The sequence below is a fragment of the Bactrocera oleae genome, chromosome 3, assembly GCF_042242935.1.
Source record: "Bactrocera oleae isolate idBacOlea1 chromosome 3, idBacOlea1, whole genome shotgun sequence".
Taxonomy (NCBI): Eukaryota; Metazoa; Arthropoda; class Insecta; order Diptera; family Tephritidae; genus Bactrocera; species Bactrocera oleae.
Window position 1 is genome coordinate 66973937 of NC_091537.1, and position 22383 is coordinate 66996319.

General features: G+C 29.2%; 2 protein-coding genes across 7 annotated transcripts in view; both read right to left on the minus strand.

The window, feature by feature from the left end:
- LOC106614858 (beta-1,4-glucuronyltransferase 1) overlaps positions 1-8591 on the minus strand; it is a 270214-nt gene extending 261623 nt beyond the window's left edge. For all 3 annotated transcript variants that reach the window (XM_036371026.2, XM_036371023.2, XM_036371024.2), the window contains exons 1-2: positions 8233-8591; positions 2957-3638 (exon numbers count right to left, since the gene is read on the minus strand). The gene's annotated coding sequence lies outside the window, so the exon portion shown is untranslated. The remainder of the gene's footprint in view (positions 1-2956; positions 3639-8232) is intronic.
- A 13020-nt stretch (positions 8592-21611) lies between these two features.
- The window catches only part of Hr39 (Nuclear hormone receptor FTZ-F1 beta), a 72655-nt gene continuing 71883 nt past the window's right edge, over positions 21612-22383 (minus strand). For all 4 annotated transcript variants that reach the window (XM_014230786.3, XM_036371021.2, XM_070106762.1 and 1 more), the window contains one exon: positions 21612-22339. In XM_014230786.3, coding sequence (XP_014086261.2) covers positions 22256-22339 — 84 coding nt within the window. In that variant the 3' untranslated portion in view covers positions 21612-22255. The remainder of the gene's footprint in view (positions 22340-22383) is intronic.

The window sequence follows — 22383 nt, forward strand, 5'->3', positions numbered from 1 at the left end:
TACGAATATACCTTATCGGCTCAAGTCGTCACTCTAAACATTTTTATATACATGGTACAGGTCTCAGGTACATTCTTTCCAGGGTCTTTGCGCGACGGCTGACAAATAGGAAACCATAATTAGACCAATAAGGAGAAATTCATAAGCGACAGTCGCAATAACATACCCTTTCATATTCTCTCCAAGTCCAAAGGAATTATTATTATATGAATTGGTACGACTAAAATTTGTTTCATTCATTTATCAACTTTTTAGTTATATTTAAAACGAATTCTACTTGCCAAAACGTCACCCTTTATATAAGCATTAACTTGCTCTCGTATCTGTACATACACGCATAAATAACTACATATAGTACACATCCAGAACGGATGTTCTCAAGTATGTTTATGGTATTCTTGTTATCAGCAAAAAGTGCCGAGAAAAGCCAAAGTCAGACTTAGAAAACCTCATTTCGCGTTCAAGTGATAAAAGTAGCACTTGTGCTTAGTGAATAAATAGAGTATGAGTTTTGATAATATTATATTATAGATATACAAATACATATAATATATAATATAATACAGAGGATATAATATATATGTATTTCATATAAATATAATATATAAACTGCTTTCTCATCGTTATTCAACTTGTAAAGGTCGCTCAAGCTTCATATTTATATAATAATTACCAAAAATATATATAGAAACCATTGATTTCAAAAAAAAAATATGATGAAGCTAAGAGGTGGTACCAACCAGCATTTCTAATATCAAGGCTACCATGTACTTAAATCATATGCAAGGAAATTCCAATATCCAGTAATAATCGAGGTGAGCATCAATGCTTTGCTTCTTAACTTGCTCAGAGGCACATAGCTAACACATCATCTTCGTTCGTCCTCCTTCTCGAGTTGCAAGCATAGTTCTCTATAGTTTAATTTAAGGCAACATAATATTACAGTTTTGAGAGTATAAAGTAGAGTGTAGAGTATAGTATAGAGTTTTAGTACAGAAATTTTTGGCCTAACCCAATCATTTCACTCTAATTTTCGTAAATTGGACGTTATCTATTCTGGAGTTCACGATTAGAGATCTGAATGATAAAAATTGTTGCAATAATGTTAAACGAACTCAGATTACAGTTGCTTCGAAGTTTACCGCTCCTTGTAACTTTCCATAACTACTGCTCTAGTTTGAAAACTCAAGCATTCAAGACTTTTATGCTTACAATAATTAAAGTTCGACGTACTTGAGACAAATTCTAGAAGTGGTTTCTTCATCGAAACAATCAAATACATATACATTTCAAGGTAAAACTGCACACTGTTGGGGCAATTTGACCTCGAGATCACATGACTAAGTTCAAAATCTATAAACAAACTCATATTTGCAACTAAAATGCACCAATAAAGCTTTGGAAATACAATACATATCTAGAAAGTAGCTATAAAGTCATTCAGACATCAAATATTAAACGAATTGATGAAAGAATACTCTTGTGAGTAATTCTTAGCGTATATCATCACCAAAGTCTATTGGCCGCGGTGTAAAAATTTCCACAAAGCATTGTTTGATAACTTGAATACAAATTGAGATGTCTTGATGAAACTTGGTCCACATACCCCCTGGAACCCAAGAAGGGTTCGTATTGCAAATGTGCGTAATCAGATATTTGCCACGCCTATAAAATTCCATTAATCGAAAACCTATAAAATGAAATAACTAAGATCTACAATAAGCTAACAAATTGTATTAGCGCACGCATCTATGATTGAAAGTTTAATGTAAATATCTCTTAAGCCATTAAAGCTATAATAACCAAATTCAAATTATAACCCCGCCCACTCCACATATAACGGATTTGTTTAAAAAAAAAATTGGTAATTAAATGCGCCAGAGACATAAAAATTTACACCCGAGATGGTACAAAAAGGCTTTATAGGAAGTTATGTTTTGCTCCGCTAATCAAGAAATATTAAGGACATTGTTTGTATAAAATTAGTTCGAGAGGTCTTGCACTCTCATGACGAATCTTCAAGCTGGGAGTACTTTGCAGTTCTATTAAATAATTGGGCCACGGGACGATAGATGTTGCTTATGATGGAAGCGACTGAAATCTTAATGACAGTACATGAAATGACTGGTCTAAAAGATGCAATGCAAAACGATCCAAATAGGGTTAGCGGGATAAAATCCAGGTTAATTCTGGTATCGGAGTTTCAGTTGTTATGGGAACTGTACAATCTTTTCCGTATGTAAAAAAGTTTGAGAGAGTATGAGTTGAATAATAAGCTTAAATGAAAGCACGAATTTTTACAAAAAAAAATGCTAATAGTCAATTCAAAAATTCTGACGTTATAAGGAACCAGTGTACTAAAAAGAGCCTGAGTTAAGGAGACGTTCACGACCTACGGATAACCATTTTTAAAAATCTCATTGCTCACAGAGCATTAGTGAAAGCTTGAGCGTTTACGAAAATAAGTTTAGAGAGGTTTAATGTACTTAAAGAGTTGTCGTTAAGGAGACACTCACGCTTTGCGCGCGCTTTCCATTAATGAAAAATTGTTCAATTTAGGAGAGAATTAAGTGAGTAATGAGTTTTAGGGAAATATTGAGCTTTAGTGAAAGCTCGAGCTTATACGAAAGATCTGAGCTTTTATCAACAAAAAATTTCTGATAAGCTTGGTTGGAAATGCAAATCTTTGAAAATGGTAAAAAGTGAAAAAGTCATGGTACGTTGGAACCCACTGGAAAAAGAAGATAAAATAACAAAAATGAAGAAAGAATAAATTACGAGCGATCTGGATGATAAGCCCTTTTGGTAAAAATATCTACAAATATCGATAAAAATTTAAATAAATTTAAATTACCATAAAGTTCAAAAAGTTTTTCGGTTTTTATTTGTCGTCTCTAATGTATGAGAAATGATAATAATATTTATATTTATAAGAAATTATCAATATTTCACTTACATAAAAATGCAACTCCAACCTATCCAACAGTAAGAAAAATTCCAACCAAATCGTTGGCAAGCAAAACAAGGCGCTGGATTAAAATTGTTAGCCTTTCGGTTGTTAATAAATTTTTAAAATAATTTCGATTTAATATTTTTGCACACTTTTCTTGCAATTATGGAATTAATTAATCACTTTTACAATACACAGTGTTGCCAATTATAAAAAAAAATTGATTTTAGTATTTTTTTTGTAGGTCTCTCTGCTGCGCGTGTCATTGATTCAGTCAAAATATTTTTTAACTTTATATTTACATATATGTAAATCTGAAATGACAACGTGTTGCTTTGTAAAACATGGGTATGTTTGTGGTTGTATGTAAATATGTGTGTCAACACCACATAGCTACTGATTTTCTTTAGCGCACAAAATAAAGCACGACAACACCAAAAAAAAAACACTTTACATGTAAATATGTATGAACTTTTATGTGCACTTTATGTAAAAATATACATATGTATGTACATATGTGTTGCGTAGACTTTTACAAGCTGGGTTCGCGGTCACTTATTTGTTTGTTGTTTATTCTTGCTTTTTTCGCTTCTTATAAATATTACAGGGCACATGCATTCATTTTTGTCCTCTCCCTCTCTCTCTCTTTGTCGATTTATTATTTACATTTGTTGTACTTGTAAAAGGCCTGTAATGAAATTCGAAGTGTTATGTAAGTATTTCTGTATGAGCTTGTTGAATTAAATGTTTTGTTGTTTTCGTTGCTGTTGTTGCAAAGATAGTTAAAAAATTGGAAATTTTGTGGTTTAAATTTTTTTACTACCTTTTATTAATTAAAAATTTTGTTTTTCCTTCTACTCGAAAGCGTACTAGAGAAATGCAACTCTGGTTTTCAGTGGCATCGCAAAATAAAGTATTATTTGTAAAAAATTAGTTAATCGTGACTCAGCAGCCACTAGGTTAGGTTAGGTCGAAAAGCCGACCCTGTTACAATCGACAACAAAAATCTCACTTGAACAGCTTGGAATGTCTATCCGTTGTGATATCTAAAATCCTCAAAATCCTTTGAGCATAATATATTATCAGTTTGGGACTACATACTAACTAGGAATGAATATGACTCTTAAAATAATTAAAGAACTCGGAAGAAAATCGGAAGAAAAAGAAGTATTTGAGTAGGTTAGGTTAGGTAAGATGGTTGATCCCTCAACATAGCGGGTGATCACACTTAGACTGTTATGTACAATGCTTTGTGAAACCAAACAAAAAAACTACTACAAAAACACAACCACTTCGAAACAAAGTATGTACGAGAGCAGATTTCATCGGCTTATATCTTTTCGAAGAACTCATTTAAGCCAAAAAGCCGATAAATTTTCTACTAGAGTCTAGACAGATCAGGGGTATTTCAAAGATAAACTTGATTTTGATCGGTCAATTTGTGGTTTGATTTGCACAATTTGTTTGAAAATTGTAGCGCTGTCTTGGACCATAATCTATGCCAAATTTCGTGAAGATGTCTTGATGTCTTTCATGATACATTGCTAATTTTAACACTGATAGGGCGATCTCTTTTGATATTTGGACAGGCACTCATAAAAATAGTAGCAATAACATAGAGATAATACCAGATTTATGATATTTTATTTGCCACCCGATGAGTACATTCTACTACTTAATAGAACTAAAAAAAAAATAAATCTAAAAGTTACCAACTTGCAAAACAAAGAAACAAAAGTTTGGGGATTAGACCATGATCAGGATGACGAGACGAGTTGAAAATGAAGCGATAACCAAAATAAAAATTTAAATAACTTGATGAAAATTGGTGCACGTATTCCTTGGCTCCGTAAGAGGGTTGAAAACGCAAATGGGCGGAATCATACCATTATCCCGCCCACAAAATATCAGTAATCGAAAACCTATATAATGCTATAACTAAGCCACACATTATTAAGGTATGCCATCTCCCGACAAAAATTTTCTAAATGGGACCATAACTTTTCAAGCTCCCAAATACCGAATGTGGAAGCTAGTACCTACATATGTCTGACTTTTTAGTAGTATTGAAATTTTGAGAGCATCTTTTTTTTGTAAATAATGTGCCTTAAATTTCAAAATTGGATATAATCGGATCAAAAGTTCCCTAACTTCCATATCCGTAATAACAGGTCAATATGGGAATTATCTTAAAGAAACTCAGAGTGCTTCTTGTCCTGGTAACAGTAGGTTGTGATGTCAAAAATGGATAAAATCGGAGAAATAGGTTCAATAAGCCAAAATATTGGCCAACTCAATCACTTTGTTGTGTTTTGACTGTAGTAAAAGATCTTAAATAGTACCAGATTACGAAACTTACAATTACTACAATCATTTCAAAATATATTTATTATTTTCAATTTTCGACATTTATTAGGGTTATTTCCAATTGGACTTTTAGTTGTTTTTAATTTCATTTTAATTTTGTATCAAAACACACTTTCTGAGCCCGGCACAATTTATGCTCCAAACACACCAAATTGATGAAACCAATTTGCAACGCTTTATGCAAAAATATTTCCTAATTGTCAAACAGTAGCAAATGCGTTAAATTACCATCACGAATATTTATTGCTTGCGTCAATACAAATACATTTATTTATATTTAAAAAAAAATGCACGAATTTTTGCCACTTGCCAGATTTGTTGTTCTTGGATTTCTAAAAAACAAACTCCGCACAATAGCCGAAATTCAAGCGAAGGCTGCTTTGATCAAACGAACAACGTGAAAATAAACAAATGCCGCTGTGAGTTAACTGACTATCTGTTGTTATTATTGTTGCTTGATTTTACTGTCACTGAATTTACTGCAACTTGTTCTCTTGCGACGCTTGCGAATGCATTTATAATAGTTACATACAAAAGTTGCTTGAACAGTGAATATTAATGGTGTTAACAGTGAATGGTAATGCTCTTAACAGTAACAAGTTCCGCTAGAAAATAGCATTAACAGCGGAATGTTTAAATTCTTACAAGAGAGTACAACCAGAGAATGTTAATTATTCATTAATTATTGTTAAATATTCATTAACATTCTCTGATTGAGTGGCGAGTACACGGCATGTGTAATGCAATTTGTATTTGCATTTCTTATTAGAAAGCCACTAAATGCAGCTAATTGGACATAAACAATTTTACAGCGCTCAAAAATATTAAGCAGAAATCGCATATTCGGCGCACTTTATATATTTTAAGTATGTAAATAAATTCTCCTTTTAGATGCACAAAAGCGAACACAACTGCACGTGTATGTATACACATGTGTAAAAATATATATTTTGTTTATATTGCTGCAAAACGCCGCATGCATATGATTTTGGGACTCACAATTTCTTGCAAAAAATGTGCAAATTTTGTGCAGAGAGCGCGAGCGTGGCTGTTATGTTAACTGTTAAAAATTTCTCTCGCTGGTGCACAATTGTCAGACCTTAAAGCCGAATGCTAAAGTCTTGTGCGCTGTCAAGTTTAGTCTTCTTTACTCTTTCTTTTGTTGCACGATATTTTTTATTTAGTTAAACATTTCATTGTTGTTAACATTAATTTAAATTTATTTTAATCTATTTTTATTGACTAGGAATTTAGTAAACTTTTTTTTTTTTTTGTAATTAATTACCCTTTGCAAACACCAATATATGTACAAACCACTTCGGATTGTGTGTCACTAAATAAATAAATTGCAAACTGGTTTCCTAATTGAAAAGCATATGTTATGCCGAATTCATGTGATACGATAAATTTGCGCATTCTTTTGTCTTAGATTTATATCATAGCGAAATCAAGAATTGTCTGTGTTGTCTATTCAGCTTTGATTTACGTATATACGCGAACTAATCCCTCAGTTTTCGAGATATCAATTTGAAATTTCGCATACGAAAGAAGCTACTCATTTGTCATTTGTCGGCATCTCCGATATCGGACTACTATAGCATATATGTAGCCCCATGCAAACAGAACGATCAAAATCAATATAAAAATATTTTTTATGCTATAAGAAATAAACCAGTTCAGCCGAAATTATGACTTCTTCTTATTTTCCTTTAAATTTAAATTTAATTTTAAAATATATTTGAATGATCAAACAATCATTATTTATAAATATCCAAATTTTGTCATTTCTTAATCGTTTTTATAATATCTATCACGCATCCTCACATTTGGACCCATAATTTCATTGAAGAATTTTTTTATTAGAAATAAGAAACCATTATAAAATAGTTAAACAGTATGAATAACGCGCCAGTAACTGAGTAATTTTAACATGATCTTAAAGAGATCAAAATCGGTGGATTTTATAATTTCGTAACTCACTCGCTATTACTTTAACATTATTTGTTTATGCATAAATCGCATACATACATACATACTAATATTATTTTATTTATTTATTACTTTTTATATGTATTTAAGTGAAACTTTTTATGAGCCGCCAACATTTTTTTAAATTTATTTATTATATTTCATTTTATTTTTTTTTTAACGGAAACTTTTTTTTTTTGAGAAATTTCATTTTTCCTTCACATATGCGAAATTTGATTTGGTCTAACAAAAGTGTTATAATAATAAAATAAATAAAAATATAATCGAATTAAAAAATGTGTGAGTTAAAAAAAATTAATAAAAATAGCGTAGAAGAATTCATTAAATTGTGTTTGTAGAGCACACACACCGCTAGTGGAACAATCGTCTCGTCCACAAACTGCAAAATATGTGCGAAAACATCAATATTTTGCACGGAAGCACACAACTTTTTCTCGGCCATTCGCCAATTCTTTTATGTGTTTTGTTTCTTTTCCTTTCAACTTTCTGCTGCCGCTGCTGTTGCACTACAGCTGCGATGGCACTCACGCAAACAGCTGATTTAAATTTATTATACTATTTTTGCCCTGCCGCACCTACTTGCTGTTGTTTTTGCAGAAACAACAAATGACCACAAAAAACACAATATTATTTTGCTTGCTTGCTTGTGCGAGTGGGGAGCGAGCGCTTGTGACAGGCCAACGACAAGACAGTGAGGCAACAGCGAATCTAGCTGCAGCTACGTCGACAATGGCGCTGGCACTACTTCCTTGACACAAAATTACACAGCATCAACGAATTGCAAGCGATTTGCACATACAATTTATATAGACCTTCTGTGCACTTTCATAATTTTGCAACAACAATACAATCACACTAGATCCTTGCAACAATAGCAACAATAAAAAAGAAGTAATTGCACAAAAGGCACACAAATAATAAACAACCTGATTTCGGCCTATAAATCTATGCCGCCTTGTTATTGTAGCTTTTACACATGTACATATGTACGTGTTTTGTCTTCACCCACTCGCTCGTTGTGTGACTTGATTTTTTGTTGCGTGTTTTAGCTTTTTAATTTCGATCAATTTCTAAGTGATTAATGTGTACACACTTAATATTCACTACACTTTTTTAATTACATTCAATTCTCTTTACTTTTTGTTATAAACTATATCTATATGAAAAACATTAAACTTTTACTACACAGCGACACGTTTTGTTGTTGCATGACCCAATACGCAACGGGAAACACTCGCAACCGAATGACCACTATCGTTGAAAATCCGTTTAAAACTGAATTCCAAGCAAATTCGGACGCAACATATTAATATAAGTCACGCTGCTCTGAGCGCTCCACCATGTAAGTACGTTTATCCAATGTTATATGTATATCTAGTTAACATAAACGCCTGCATGTACGCGTTTGTGTGTATATTGGATAAACAACGAATGAATGGAGAAACAAACAAATTCTCACAACACTTTGCTGCATGGCATTCGCTGCTCAGCACGCAACACTTGTGAGCGAAATGTTTTACAGCATGTGGCGCTGTCAAGTGACTGCATTGTGGCGGCTGTTATTGAGCGCCAAACGCCAATTGGTCGCACTTCCTCTCTCTCACACATGCTCGCTAGCCCCACTATATTTGTTTACCAATTATTTCGTGCTTTGTTGGTACTTTTTGTTAGAGAGAGATAAGTAGTGATATGTTTTGTTAGCAACTGTCAGCTGAAGTTTAGCGGTGTGCTAATGCAACGCTAGTAAAAAGTGACAGTTGAGAGTGGTGGCGAATTTTAGGCCCCAGTGTAGCTTTGAATTATGTTTAGATCTGAATAAATAACAAAAATTAAATTACTTGAATAAAAATTATTACAAATAAAAATAAACTAATAATTAAAATAAAATAATGTGGTTGTAAAAAATTAAATATATGTGTACAAGTAAATTAATTGAAATGTAATAAACTTAGACTAACTAAATTAAAGTGAAGTATAAAAAAATCAAATGAAATCAAATAGAAAAAAAACAAAAAAAATTAAAATAAATTATTAATATTAAATTACAAAATAAATCAAATTTAAAATTAAACTATAAAATATTAAAAAAGCATAATAAAAGAACAAATAAAATGACGGAAAATTAAAGAAAACAACAATATAAATAAATTAAATTAAAAATAAACAAAATTTAAAAAAATATATAATATTTCTTTCTTTAATTATTTCCAATTGGATTTCGACATGACGTATTAATGCTTTTTATGCGCTTCTGCACATTCTGGACCTTCTCCAGCCTCGTACACCAAGTTTCGTCACTGCTTCTTCTACTTGTTTATGCCATACAGAAGCTCGGGTACTAAAAGCGACTTGTAAAGTAACTGCCTACTGAGCTTGTGATAATCTTAACTTGTTCTTGACTGCTTCGAAAATGTAATTAACAGCTACTAGCTAATTCTCCTTTACATTCTTTCTGGTAAGGTTTAGTTATGTCGTAAGTCTAACTATCACTCCAAATGTGAACGCTTTATAAATCGACAAAGCGCTTTGAACCTACCACAATCCACCGAGATGTTTCAACTGCAGTCTGGCAAAAATAGGAAGAGTCTAAATGATTCCACTTCACCCTCTTCCATACAACTTTGGCAATGTACGTCCGACAAGATATGTAACACATGGAGTGAGTGAGCCTATTGGACAGTGTCCAGTCAGAATTGATTCAAGGCCTAAGCACAAGAGGACAGCGGAGTATCGACTCGTTGCCAATAAGATGAAATTTGGGTAAATGTACGCTCTCTACCAATCTCGTCGGCTTTGCGGTTTCCAGCGATTCCCCTGTGACCCTGCATCCAAACAAGTCGGATAACAAATTAGGTTCATGCTATTAATAAAGTTATCTAACGCCTGTTATCCCTTTTGTCCTGACAAGTCTTGAGCGAACTGTCAGCCCTACCTTCTGGTAGCCAGAATATTTTCCATCTTGACATCGTTAACCGAAAGGCTACTTTCGGAACATTCCTTCTCGATAGCCACAAAAACTTTGACAATGCGGACTACACACAATCTCTTATCGCGGTGCCTTTTAATCTATGAAGAGATGGCGGATGCCAATTTTTTATTCCCAGGTTTCCAGGATTTGACGCAGTGGGAATATCTGGTGAATAGTAGAACGACCAGGACACAGTATACTGTTTCTCTCCGCCGGCCTTTAACGGTTTCACAGGGAGACCATTTGTGTCTGCTGCTTTGTTATAATTAAGTTGGTGTATAGCGGCGTGAACTACATCATGGTTAGGTAAGTTAATACCATAGTCCTCGATTCTGAACTCTAGATTCATCTCCACATACGTTGTATTCGTCATCATCGCCAAACAACAAGTTAAAAAAGTGGTACTTCCATATCTTCAATGCCCTTCCTTTTCAGCCCTGTGTATATATTTTCAGATCACCGTGTTCGCCTCTACAGGCCGAAGCTTCGGACTTAAAACCCTAAGTCAGACGCTTAAATTTCTGGTAGAATTTCCGAACATCATTTCTCCCTCTCTCACGTAGCTGCTGACTGGTAAGATCCTATTAACTCCTGAGCAAACAGCCTACTAACAGCGTCGTAATTTTATATTGTTAATATAAGGGTTTCATAACACTAGTGTGAAATTTCATAAGACATGTTCTATACCTCGGCGTAATCCTAGAGAGTAGAGCAGAAATATAACATAATGGAAAGTTGGTATATATGAAACAATCCTAATCTTATATAATATTAATTTAATATTCATTTTAATCACAAAGAAAACGAAGGAATCGAGCTATCTCATAAAATCCAAGTAAGTGTGAACTACACACAATGCTCTAGCAGGCTAAATTTATACATATCCAGACTCAAAACTGATATACCAAACAAAAAAGATTTGAAAACCAACCATACACCATCTGATCTAATGTGACTCAGACTGACAACAAAAAAAAAACCAATTACACGTATATTAATACAAACTGTTTTCAAAACAGCCTTTTTTGTACCAATACAAGCGTTGTAAATGCTTAATCGATTATGTAAAAATCACTTGTTATAAGCCTCGGTTAGAATGCCCTTCAGTGCCTTCAAAAAACTTTGGTATTTTCGGTTTCGACTCATTTTAGGAGCGCCATTCGCTAGATTGTTGAATAATTTCCAGGTCATATTTATATACCCACGTCTCTTAACCCATAATGATGCATTTAATGGATGTAGAGTCTTCAGCTACATTGTCAAGCATCACTTTTGCGAACTCTACTCGATTCGTTTTTGCAAAAGATTCAGAGCCTAGCATTGACACGCATCATACCGAAAACATTGACTAAAATGTGTTAATCCATATTTGATGTTGAAATCCTTTGCTATATCTCTGACGCCAACATGACAAATTTCGAGCATTGTTTCTTTAACTTTTTCTATGTTATCGTCATTAACAGAGATGGATGGAAGAATGCTTTGTGCTACTCAAATACTTGTGTTCGTGATAAAGTATACTCCTCAAAACACTTCTCTGATGTACTCTTGGTCTTCATATTGTCAAAGCTTTTGAAAATTCGACCACTTAGAGACGAGACATGATCTAGACACAAGACACAAGAAAATATATCAATGTATATACCATATTTATTTATGTATATACACCGTGAACCAAAAAGAAACTTCCACAGCAAGATGATTTGTCTTTGAAGTAACATATATCCAAAACTATTAAAGCGTTTTAGTTACATCAAAAAGTGAGAAAAAGGCAGTAGTCCCACTTAAAATGAGTTTAGCTAGTGGCGGAGCCAAATTGTTTTTAATATTGCCTTGTATTTCTTTTCCTTTTGCTTCCATTGCCGCACACACCACAAAATGCAGCCTCGACCATGCTTGAGAATGTCTTACGCCATACAAATCGACGACCATCAGATCCAAATTAATTATCAAAATTGGTTATTGCTGTGGATATACTCTTTGGAATATAGTATACGTTTCGTAGTATTTCTCTTCGATAATTGTGGCTTATTTCGTGGTGTGTACGCTCTAAAATCAGGCGAAAGCAAGAAGTTCCGAACAGTTTGAGGGAACAGTTTTAAAATATTTTGGGGTGTTTCTTGATACTCCGATCAACTTTACTTTCAGTTTGGGGGGTGAAAATTTTTTTGGTCGTTCCACTAAAATCAAGTCCTCCACACTCCACTAGTATTTTTGAATTTAGCAATAATGTACTGAACAATAGTTTTTATTTTGTAATGGTGCCTATTTCGCGAGTACTTTTGTTCTCTTGCCAATATTTGTCTACTAGAGTCTGTAAATCTTGAGATCATTTTCTATTTACAATTTTTTGGCCAAAACTACAACCGCACAAATGAACTGGCAGACAAAAATAACAGTACCTACTTGGTAACTGCATTTAAAGTGTTGACAACGTAAGTGTACAAGTTTTTTTTTTGCAGCTAAAAGGTGAGATACTTGTATTTTAATTTTTTGCAATGGTTAAAATGAAAATGATTTATTGTTAAAATTTTTATTCAAATACGAAAAAAATATACTCATATTGTTACTCTTGGTTGCAGTTTAAAAGCTGAAATAGTTTATAAGGAAAGTCCCTTCAAAATCAAAACATTTCTCTGTACAAGTTTTTTTGGTTTACTGTATGTATCTTCTCTTCATGTGAGTTCTCTGTTTATCATCTAACATCTTGGTATATTTCTGTTATATAAGCCCGCTTTCTGTACGTTTTGCTAGTCGAGCAATTTTTGAAAGTTGCCAAAATAACAACAAACCTCAAAACTTTAGAGTGAAACACTTTTTTTATTCAATTGTATTAAAGTATAAAATTTGTATTTTATTAAATTTTATTTTATGATTTTATTTTTTTAGTTTATACAATATATAAGTTAAACACACAGACCATACATATTTTGAGAATAAATTATACTGCAATATAGCTATATACAAATTTATGTCTACATATTTTGTCTATATTATATCTACAAAGGTGAGCTACAAACTAACAGACATATTTACATACATTGATACCAGGTATACCCATTCAACTAGTACATTTTGTAAACTTTTCTTGTACTTTTGTAAATAGATCGCAAAATATATAATTGTATACATATATGTATGTATGTACATATATTAATGTAATATAATATATATGTACATATGTATATATTATGTGTTTCTTTTAAAATTGTTTGGAAGAGGCAAAAATACTTCTCAAAATAAAGTTGTCGGTCCTGATGATATATGATGGTATAAAAACCGGAACGAATATATATTTATATATAGTAATTGTGGCGATGTTTTTGGCAATCCAGCTAGTTAGTAATATACTTACGAATACAAATACTACTTACATTTTGTTTTTTTGAAATTTATGCAAATTTTTCTTTAAAGTTAAGCTCTTATTTGCTATTATTAGAATTTATTTATACTAATTTCTTTCATATTCGCTTTTTTCAAAACTTTCTATTTTCTATAGTTTTCTTTACTTCTCTTATTTTTATTCTTAGTTCTGAAGTGAAAAGGCACATTTTTTTTTATTTTTTTCCACTAGTCTCTAACACATTACAGCACATCCACTAAAGCTGAAGGAACCAAATACACTGAATCAATTTACTAAGCAATGTACTGTAAGTCTACTATTTACATATATATCTGGTACAGTACTAGTCCATGCTTAAACTAGATATTACTTTGACTAATATACTAGTATTATAATTCGCCCCTTTGCCCTGTTTTTTTAACCAACGACTTGTTTTACTATTAAAAATCGATAATCCATCCGATTTATTTGTATGGTAATGGAGAGTTTTAGGTTTAGGTTTAGGAGAGTTTAATTCAAAAGTTCCTCTAAGACTTAATGCATTTATGCAAAACTCTTTCCCTATCTACTTGTACATTAATACTTTTTCCGATTACTTCACTTTTCGTAGATGATTTGAATCCACGACCCAACAATTTACCATTCATTGGAGAGCCTCTTGGCTACGACGTTCATTCAACTTCTTTTTCTGTCACGTGTTTCAGAAAAACTTGAGCGGGAAACATTCATCTATTGATTCAAGACTCGTTTCTGTTAAACCCATTTGCGATGAATGTTAAAAAATCAGAGACCACTATTGGCCATTTCATGGAATGAGCTCGAAATATTTGGTAATCTAAAACGAATGACCTCCGAGTTCATAATAGTTTTGCCGTTTAAATAATGAGGGAAGTTTAAGATGGCTTCAAAACAAGTTCCACCGAAAGCGGTCTAATTAACCGGAATTAACGCGTTTTATATTCAGTCAAGTATTGCCATTGTGGCAGTCAATCCCTATTCAAAAGTAATTTCCGTTAAAACAATTTTCGTCAGATCTTAAAAACTCAAAGTCAACTGCAGACAATTTCAAAGAGCTCAAAGTATTTGGTAATCTGAGAACAAGCTACGAGATAGTTCATTATAGTTTTACCAATCATACAATGCTTTTCAATTGCTGAATGCTTTATTTCGTAGACCTTTGGGAAAATGTTGTGCTTCGCTCTTAGGATTTATGGGATAATACTCGGTCAATCACTGCCATTGTGGCAATCAATCCTGATTCAGAACTCACTTCCGTAAGTGCAATTTTCGATAGCTTAAAAAATCAAAGAGAAGTTTCAAGGGAGTATTCTGAAAACGAATGACTTCAGAGATTTTCGTTCATAATAGTTTTACCAATCAGACAATGATGTACAAGTAAATCTGCTTAAATGCTTTATTTTAAAGACCTTTTAAAAAAATTGTGATTCAGACTTAGAATTTATGAGACGAAAGCTTAAGACGCTTAAGTTCGCCCGACAACCGGGTCTGCTTAACCGGAACGGACGTGGATTAATACTCGGTCAAGAATTACCTTTTTAATTTGAAAAATACTTTCGAATACGAATACCATTGATATTCATATAATTTTCAGTCGGATCTACTTAACCGGAGCGGACGCGAATTTGTGTTTGGTGAATGTTTATTAACATTAGCTATAGGATTTGGTATTACCCCAAATTATTTTTAGAATGCTTCCAGGCTTTATAACATCTGCAGACGATTAGTACAGCTAAATAGAAGCTGAAAAGATTTCAGATGGCTTAATACCTCTATATCAAAATGTATGGGAGAGAATTGTGGAAAGGAGGGAGTTAATATCATTGATGTTCTGAACAAATACACCTACACACAGCGGGTGCTCAAGGAACGAAGAAACCAAGATTTTTGCAGCGCCGCAAAATAAATATAGCTACAATGAGTAAACAATTTAACTAAGTGGATTGAGATAAGAAAAATCAAAAACAAACTTCGGATCCATCTAATATTATTAATAGTTTATCAAATATATTTATACAATCTTTCCTCCGTTGAAAATACCAGCAAAATACCATCACATTTAACTAAAATAGTTCTAAATATTATATTTTAAAGCAGTTATTAAAAAACCCTGTTATTTGGGATGGCAAAAAAGAAAAACTATTTGAATTGATCTGAGACCTGGAGTAACAATTGAAAAAGTCGTGGTCTGAATTTTGTTCTGAGCAAATCTTTCGAAATCGTATTGTTTTTTACCGAAATTTTTTTTTCGCTCGAAAAAAGTAAAAAGTTCAGGTAATATTGCTAGTAGCAATATTTTGGCTTTCCAAACCAGTATGACACACAAAATTTGGAACGGAGTGATAATTAGTTTTTTTCTCTTTCGGAAAGTACAAAAATTAAATTATAAATAAACCTATTTTTATTTGTTTTCTGTTTTTGTGAATATATTTTAGATATTTTTTTTTATTTTATAAACTTAAATAAAAAAATTAATAAAATAAGTAAAATCATAAATTAAAATGTGCATATATAAAATAATATATCCAATTCTAAAAGAACAACCCTCTTTTATCTAGAAAATTATATAAAATATATATTTAAAATAAAGAAAACACTTCAAATTAATTTAAAAAAATATTGCATTGACATCATTTATTCAGATATTATTATATTTAAATTAATTAATAAAAATTATAATAACTTTAAAAAAAAAATTATTTCACTATTCAATGAATATTTATTGTAACAATGCGCAACATTGTAAGTTAATTGCTTTTTATTCACTATGTAAAAATTAACACTAAATAAAGTAAATTTTTTTTAATGATTAATTCATTTTAAAAATGTATATTCATGTATACAAAGTATATACATATATATGGAAATAAATTTATGTATGTAAATAATAGTTTTCAACGCTCCACTTTTCACACGCTTTTTCACTAACTAACAGGCGCTCACTACATATTTCCTTATGGAAATACTTTAACTTATTTGAAATAAAAAATTAAATTAATTAAACAATATTTGAATTAATCTTAAATACTTTAATTAACAGCATTAAATAGTATTGTTGTGTGCTTATAATGATAAATTAAAAATATATTTTTTTTAAATAAAAATTATCAAATTTTATAAACATTATTACGTGATAATAAAAATTATAATTTGTTATTTTAAATAATTTTTGCTTATATATATAAGACTTAAGGCAACAAAATACTTGCGTATACAAATTTAATAAACTCAATTGAAAATTTAAAATGTTATTGATAATTTTTCATATTTTTTTAAAATATTTTATTAAAAAAAAGTATTTAAAATAATATATAGTTTTTTAGTTTTATTTTTTATTGAAAATTTTAAATTATAAAAAATAATTAAATTAAAGATTAAAAATCAGTAGGCTAAAATAATTTAGAATATTAAAAATTTGATATTTTTTATTAAAATTCATTTTTAGTTTTTTAATTAAATACATTTTTTTAATTAAATTAATTCTTTAATATTAATAATAATCAAATATATCAAGTTTTAAATTTTTATAATTATTTTAGTTTATTGATTAAAAGCATGTTTTTTTTCATAAACTTAAATTTTTTAATAAAAAAATATATTATTTTAATAAATTTATATAAAAAAAATTTAAGTTTTTAATTTTTATAATTAATTTAATATACTGATTACAAATATTGTTTTTTGTTTATAAATTATTAGTTTAATATATGTAAAAAAGATTATTTAATTGAAAAAATGAATTTTTATATTATAAAAATATTATGATTTCTGGCTTATTTTTTTTAATTTAAAATTAAATTTTAATTGTTCTTTTAACGTCGCCTGGTTTAATTGTTATTCAAATTTTTTAAAGGACTTAAAAGATTAAAATTCAAAAATAATTGAATGGAAATATAGAAAATCTACTTTTAATACAAATTTAAAAATCAAAAAAAAAATGTATAAGTCTATAGAAAACTAATTAGGTTAAAAAATTTAACAGAAATCCAAAAAAAATAAAAATATTTTTATTTTAAGTTAATAATATTCTCCGTTCTAGCCAGTAGAACTTTTGTAATTTTAAATGGTTTTCCGAGAATCAAATTAGGTGGGATATTTCGCTGTAAACAAATGTGTGGCGACTTTTTGTGGTATATTTATGTATACACATACAAATAGTTTTAAATCCTGTTACAGGATCTATTCTATATATAATAAATTATATTCTAAGCAAATTCACATACTGTTAATAAAACAGTTGGCGTAAAAAATTTAATATAACTTAAATAACTAAAAATAAATTAAAGGGAAAATCTTGAATACGATGTGCGCCTGCAACCGTTATACAACTATAATAAATTATATCTATGTATGCACTTACATTCTTTAATTTTTAAAGCACTAAAATTGCAACACATTTCTCTAAGGCAATGAGAAAAAAAATTAAAAATGGAGTTATAGAACAGAAATATTTGATTCAAAAAATCACTGGTTCTGGTAGTGTTTTTATTCCTTTTATTTAAGTTAAAAAAATTGGAAAATTATTATTATGTAATTCTCAAAATTTTCTAATATTTTCACACGTTACTATTTTTTAAATTAAAAATTATATATTTTAATTAAAGAAAGCAAAACAAAGTAGATACCAAAACTTAAAAAAATTTAAAAACTTCAAATATTAAAAATTTATTTTTATTAAAATTTAACAAAAAAATAATGTGTTAATTATGTTCTGACGATAAAATCAAAAACATAATAAACTTAATGTCAGGAAAAAATATTTTGTTTGTTATAAGTCGCTTAAAAATTTTAAAAACTTAATAGAAAAAATAGCTATGTATATATAATATTAAAAATGAAATTGTTTAAAATTCGAAAAATATATATTATTGTATAATTTCAGAAAAAGATACCAAACATCAGAAAGCTTTTCAAATTTGATAACGCACTCATTGAGAGGAACCAGCTCTCATAAAAAATTCCCAAAAACAAAGTCAAAACAAAAAAATTTAATATATAAATTATTGTTGTATAGAACAAGAAATGTACCGAAACTTCGATAAACGTTTAGATCAACACAAAACTAGCTGCCCCAGCCCATTTCACATTTTTTTGTTGAAAATGCCTTCAACTTTTTTTGAAATTTAAAAGCTAATAATTTTTGTTTTGATTACATTTTTTTCTGCAAGCAGCATACAAACATTCATTTAATCAATTTATATACATTTTATATTTTATATGACATCAAACTATTATTTTTAATTTTTTTTATGTATTTCTAGAGTTTTATATTTTGCTTTTGTGCGTTTTTGCATATTTAGTCTTTTGTACTAAATAAGGATTCTTGAATTTCAAAAATTATAACTTTTTTCCCTTTTTTAAGTTTGAGGTGAAAATTATTCGCTTTTGAATTTCAATTTGAATGTTAATGCTAAATTTTTTTATAACTATTTTATAAAAATAAATTTAGTATAAATTGAGCTGGAAAGAATAAGAAAATAATTTTAAATCAAAATTATAAAATAGTGTTGTGGTTCAGAGACACACTACTTCAAAAGCATATTTTTACATGCATACTTTTAGGTTGATTTGAACGATTTTGAAAAGAAAAAAAACAATAGTACACAATTATCGGTCAAATACGGTTCATATCTTTTAAAAATGGTTTTTATTATTATTAATAAAAAAAAATGTATTTAGTATTATAAAAAGTAAAAAAAATTTTTGGTCTTTCTAATTAGAAAAAAAATCAATTTTTGCATAAAAAGAATTTTAACGTCAAGAAATTTATTTTTATTTTATTATTATATTATAGTATTATAAAAATACTAAATAAAAATCGGTATTAATTCGACCAGAAGTGTAGAGCTAAACATATGTGAAACTTTTTTTGGGTAGAAAATAGAGTAGCATTTAAATGTATGTGCCTGGGAGTGATACAACAATACAAAACAGTTATCATTTCTCTCAATCATTTCAGGAGACATATATTGTAATTTAAGATGGCGGACCTCGATTTATATTCAACCGTGGCAATAAAAATATCATTTGTTTCAATTGAGACAGTTTTCAGAAAATGCTGTTGTTATTAGTCTCGAATTACGTTTTTGCTATTGTTTCAGCAGCACAAAATATTCCCAGATACGGTTTCGGATACGTTTACTCAGCTTGTTAAGAAACGAAATGCTTTTAATTGCAGTGTTATTCTGATGTGAAATTAAGACATTGAACATCTTTTAATTCAATTATAAATAAAAAGGTTATTTGACAATAAATCTCACTAGGAGTTAAAACAAACAAACAAAAAAAAAAAAAAAAATTATAAACATAAATATAACAAATTATAAAAAAAAAATTAAAACGAATTATGAAAACAAATTAAAAACCAAACTTGTTACAATTTTTTTTTTTAAATTACAAACCAAAATTAAAACCTTAAAAACAAACAAACAATTGCTTCAAATTAAAAACTATTCAACTATTTTATACCAAATTTTTAATTTCTATATTAAAAATATTATAAACATAAAAATAAAAATCCTATAAAAATTATAAACGAAAATTATATGGAGTATTTTTTAATAAAAATATAAGATATAATGACAACAATTTTAAAGAAGCAAATAGTAACTAAAATATATAAGAAATTATAACACAATTTTTTATTTCTGTATTAAATTCTTTTTATATAAAACGATGCTTCCATTGAATTTGAAATCTTGAAAATATTTAATTTTTATACAAAAAATATTAAATAAAAAATATATTAAACATTTTTATTAAAAAAACACACATTACAAAATAATTTTAATATGGTTCTATTTAAAAAAAAAAGTTTTTAATAATAAAATATTTTATATATTTGAGAAAAATTATAGATAAAATTTTTTTTTTCTGAAAAATGAAGTTTTGAATTAATAGGTATTTTAGCATAAAGAAATCCCTCGTGGTCTTCTGGGAAACAAAAAGTTGTTTTTTTGTCAACATATGTACATATGTACATACATTCATACATATGTACATACGTACAACAAATATTTCATTAAAAAATTTAATATTTTAATAAAAAAATACACATTAAGAAATATTTGTAGAGGTTCCAAATTAAAAAAAAACAACATCTTTAGATTAAAAAGTATTTTAATTTTTTGCTTGAATTGGAAATATTTCTTTCATCAATGTTTCATAAAAAAAAATTAAAAACAGAAATGGAAAATATATTAAATTTATAGCAAAATTAATTTTAATCAAAAAATAATAATTCATATTAATTTTAATTGAATAATTTTTTATTTAATATTTTTATACACCTTAAAATATTTTAGGCTTTTCTAATTAAAAAAAAAAAACAATTTTAACGTAGAGGAATATCTCATCCTCTCCTTAAATTATAATAGTAAAAATTTTATTTTTTCATAAAAAATTACAGCAACGACAAAAATTTGACGTATTTCGTGGTTTTTTTTAATTGCTATAATTTTTATTAAATATATAATTTTGTTAAATTAATGTAATTGAAAAAATATTTTATATAATTATAAATTAATAAAAATTAAAAGAAAAACACAAAATACGTTAATTAAACAATTGTTTTAAAAATTATTTGAATTAATTAAAAATTAAAACAAAATTAATTTAATTACAAATTAAAAAAAGGAAAAAGTTTTTTGTTTTTAATTCCTTCAAAAGCGAATAATTTTTATGCCATGCACATACGAAAATACATGCATATATAGAAAATGCTTTTCTTACATTTTTTTATTTATGCATTTTCCTTTGCATATACAACCTTAAGCACTACACACAAAGTTTTCTTTTATAAATTTGGCAAATACTTTACTGTTACTATGGTCCACAATTTTAAATACACATAAGCGTTAGACTTTCAAAGTCATATGGAACGCAGTGGTTCTTAAAGGAAAGGTCTACATACACAATTTCATACGCAATTTTCACACTCTCATTTTCTATAGCAATAAACAGAGAAAATACTATACTTCATTTTTATATGTTGCATTTTTCTATCAGTTTCATTAACGTTTCTCATTTAGGCACATGTTTTTCATATTCAAGTTTCTTTTTTTTCATTTAAGTTGATTCAATTACATACTAACTTATGTATTATGCTATACTCTAGTCTAATTACTTAATTTAATGCACGTAAAATACATAAAATAGGGTTTTTTTATGGGCATAGTAAAAAAATACTAAAATGTTAGATACTATTAAATTTAAAACTGCACAATCGATTACTAAATTACTCTTATGCGTAGTATAATTACTAAAATATTTTAGTTTACGCTCTGTTTGCCATTCTTCGATATCTAACATTCACTAATTTAATGGTTTTTCTTTTAAAATTTTTATTTATTTTAAGCTGTCTTCGTTCTATATTCGGCTGTCGCGAATATTTTGTTGTTTGATACGCTTGCGGAAACTTGGTGGCACATTTCCGAAAAAAACTAACAGCAAAACATGGTCGCGCCGCCATTCTAAGCACAACCAATAGCTTTCGAAGCGGCTAAATCCATTGCACTTTGCCACTTGAGCAGCTGGCAATTTGTATGTGTTGATACCCTTGCTGCATTTTCGGGTTGTTGTTGTTGTTTCTCTTACTGCACGTACTATGCAACCACATTTGTCAATGCTCTCCACGCAATAATTCCATAAGCAAATTGAAATCACCGCCGTCCCGTGATTTAATGGTGAGCATTTCCTTGCCAAGCTGCAGTTTTGTGGAGAGAAGAGAGCGTAGTAATTTTGGTAATT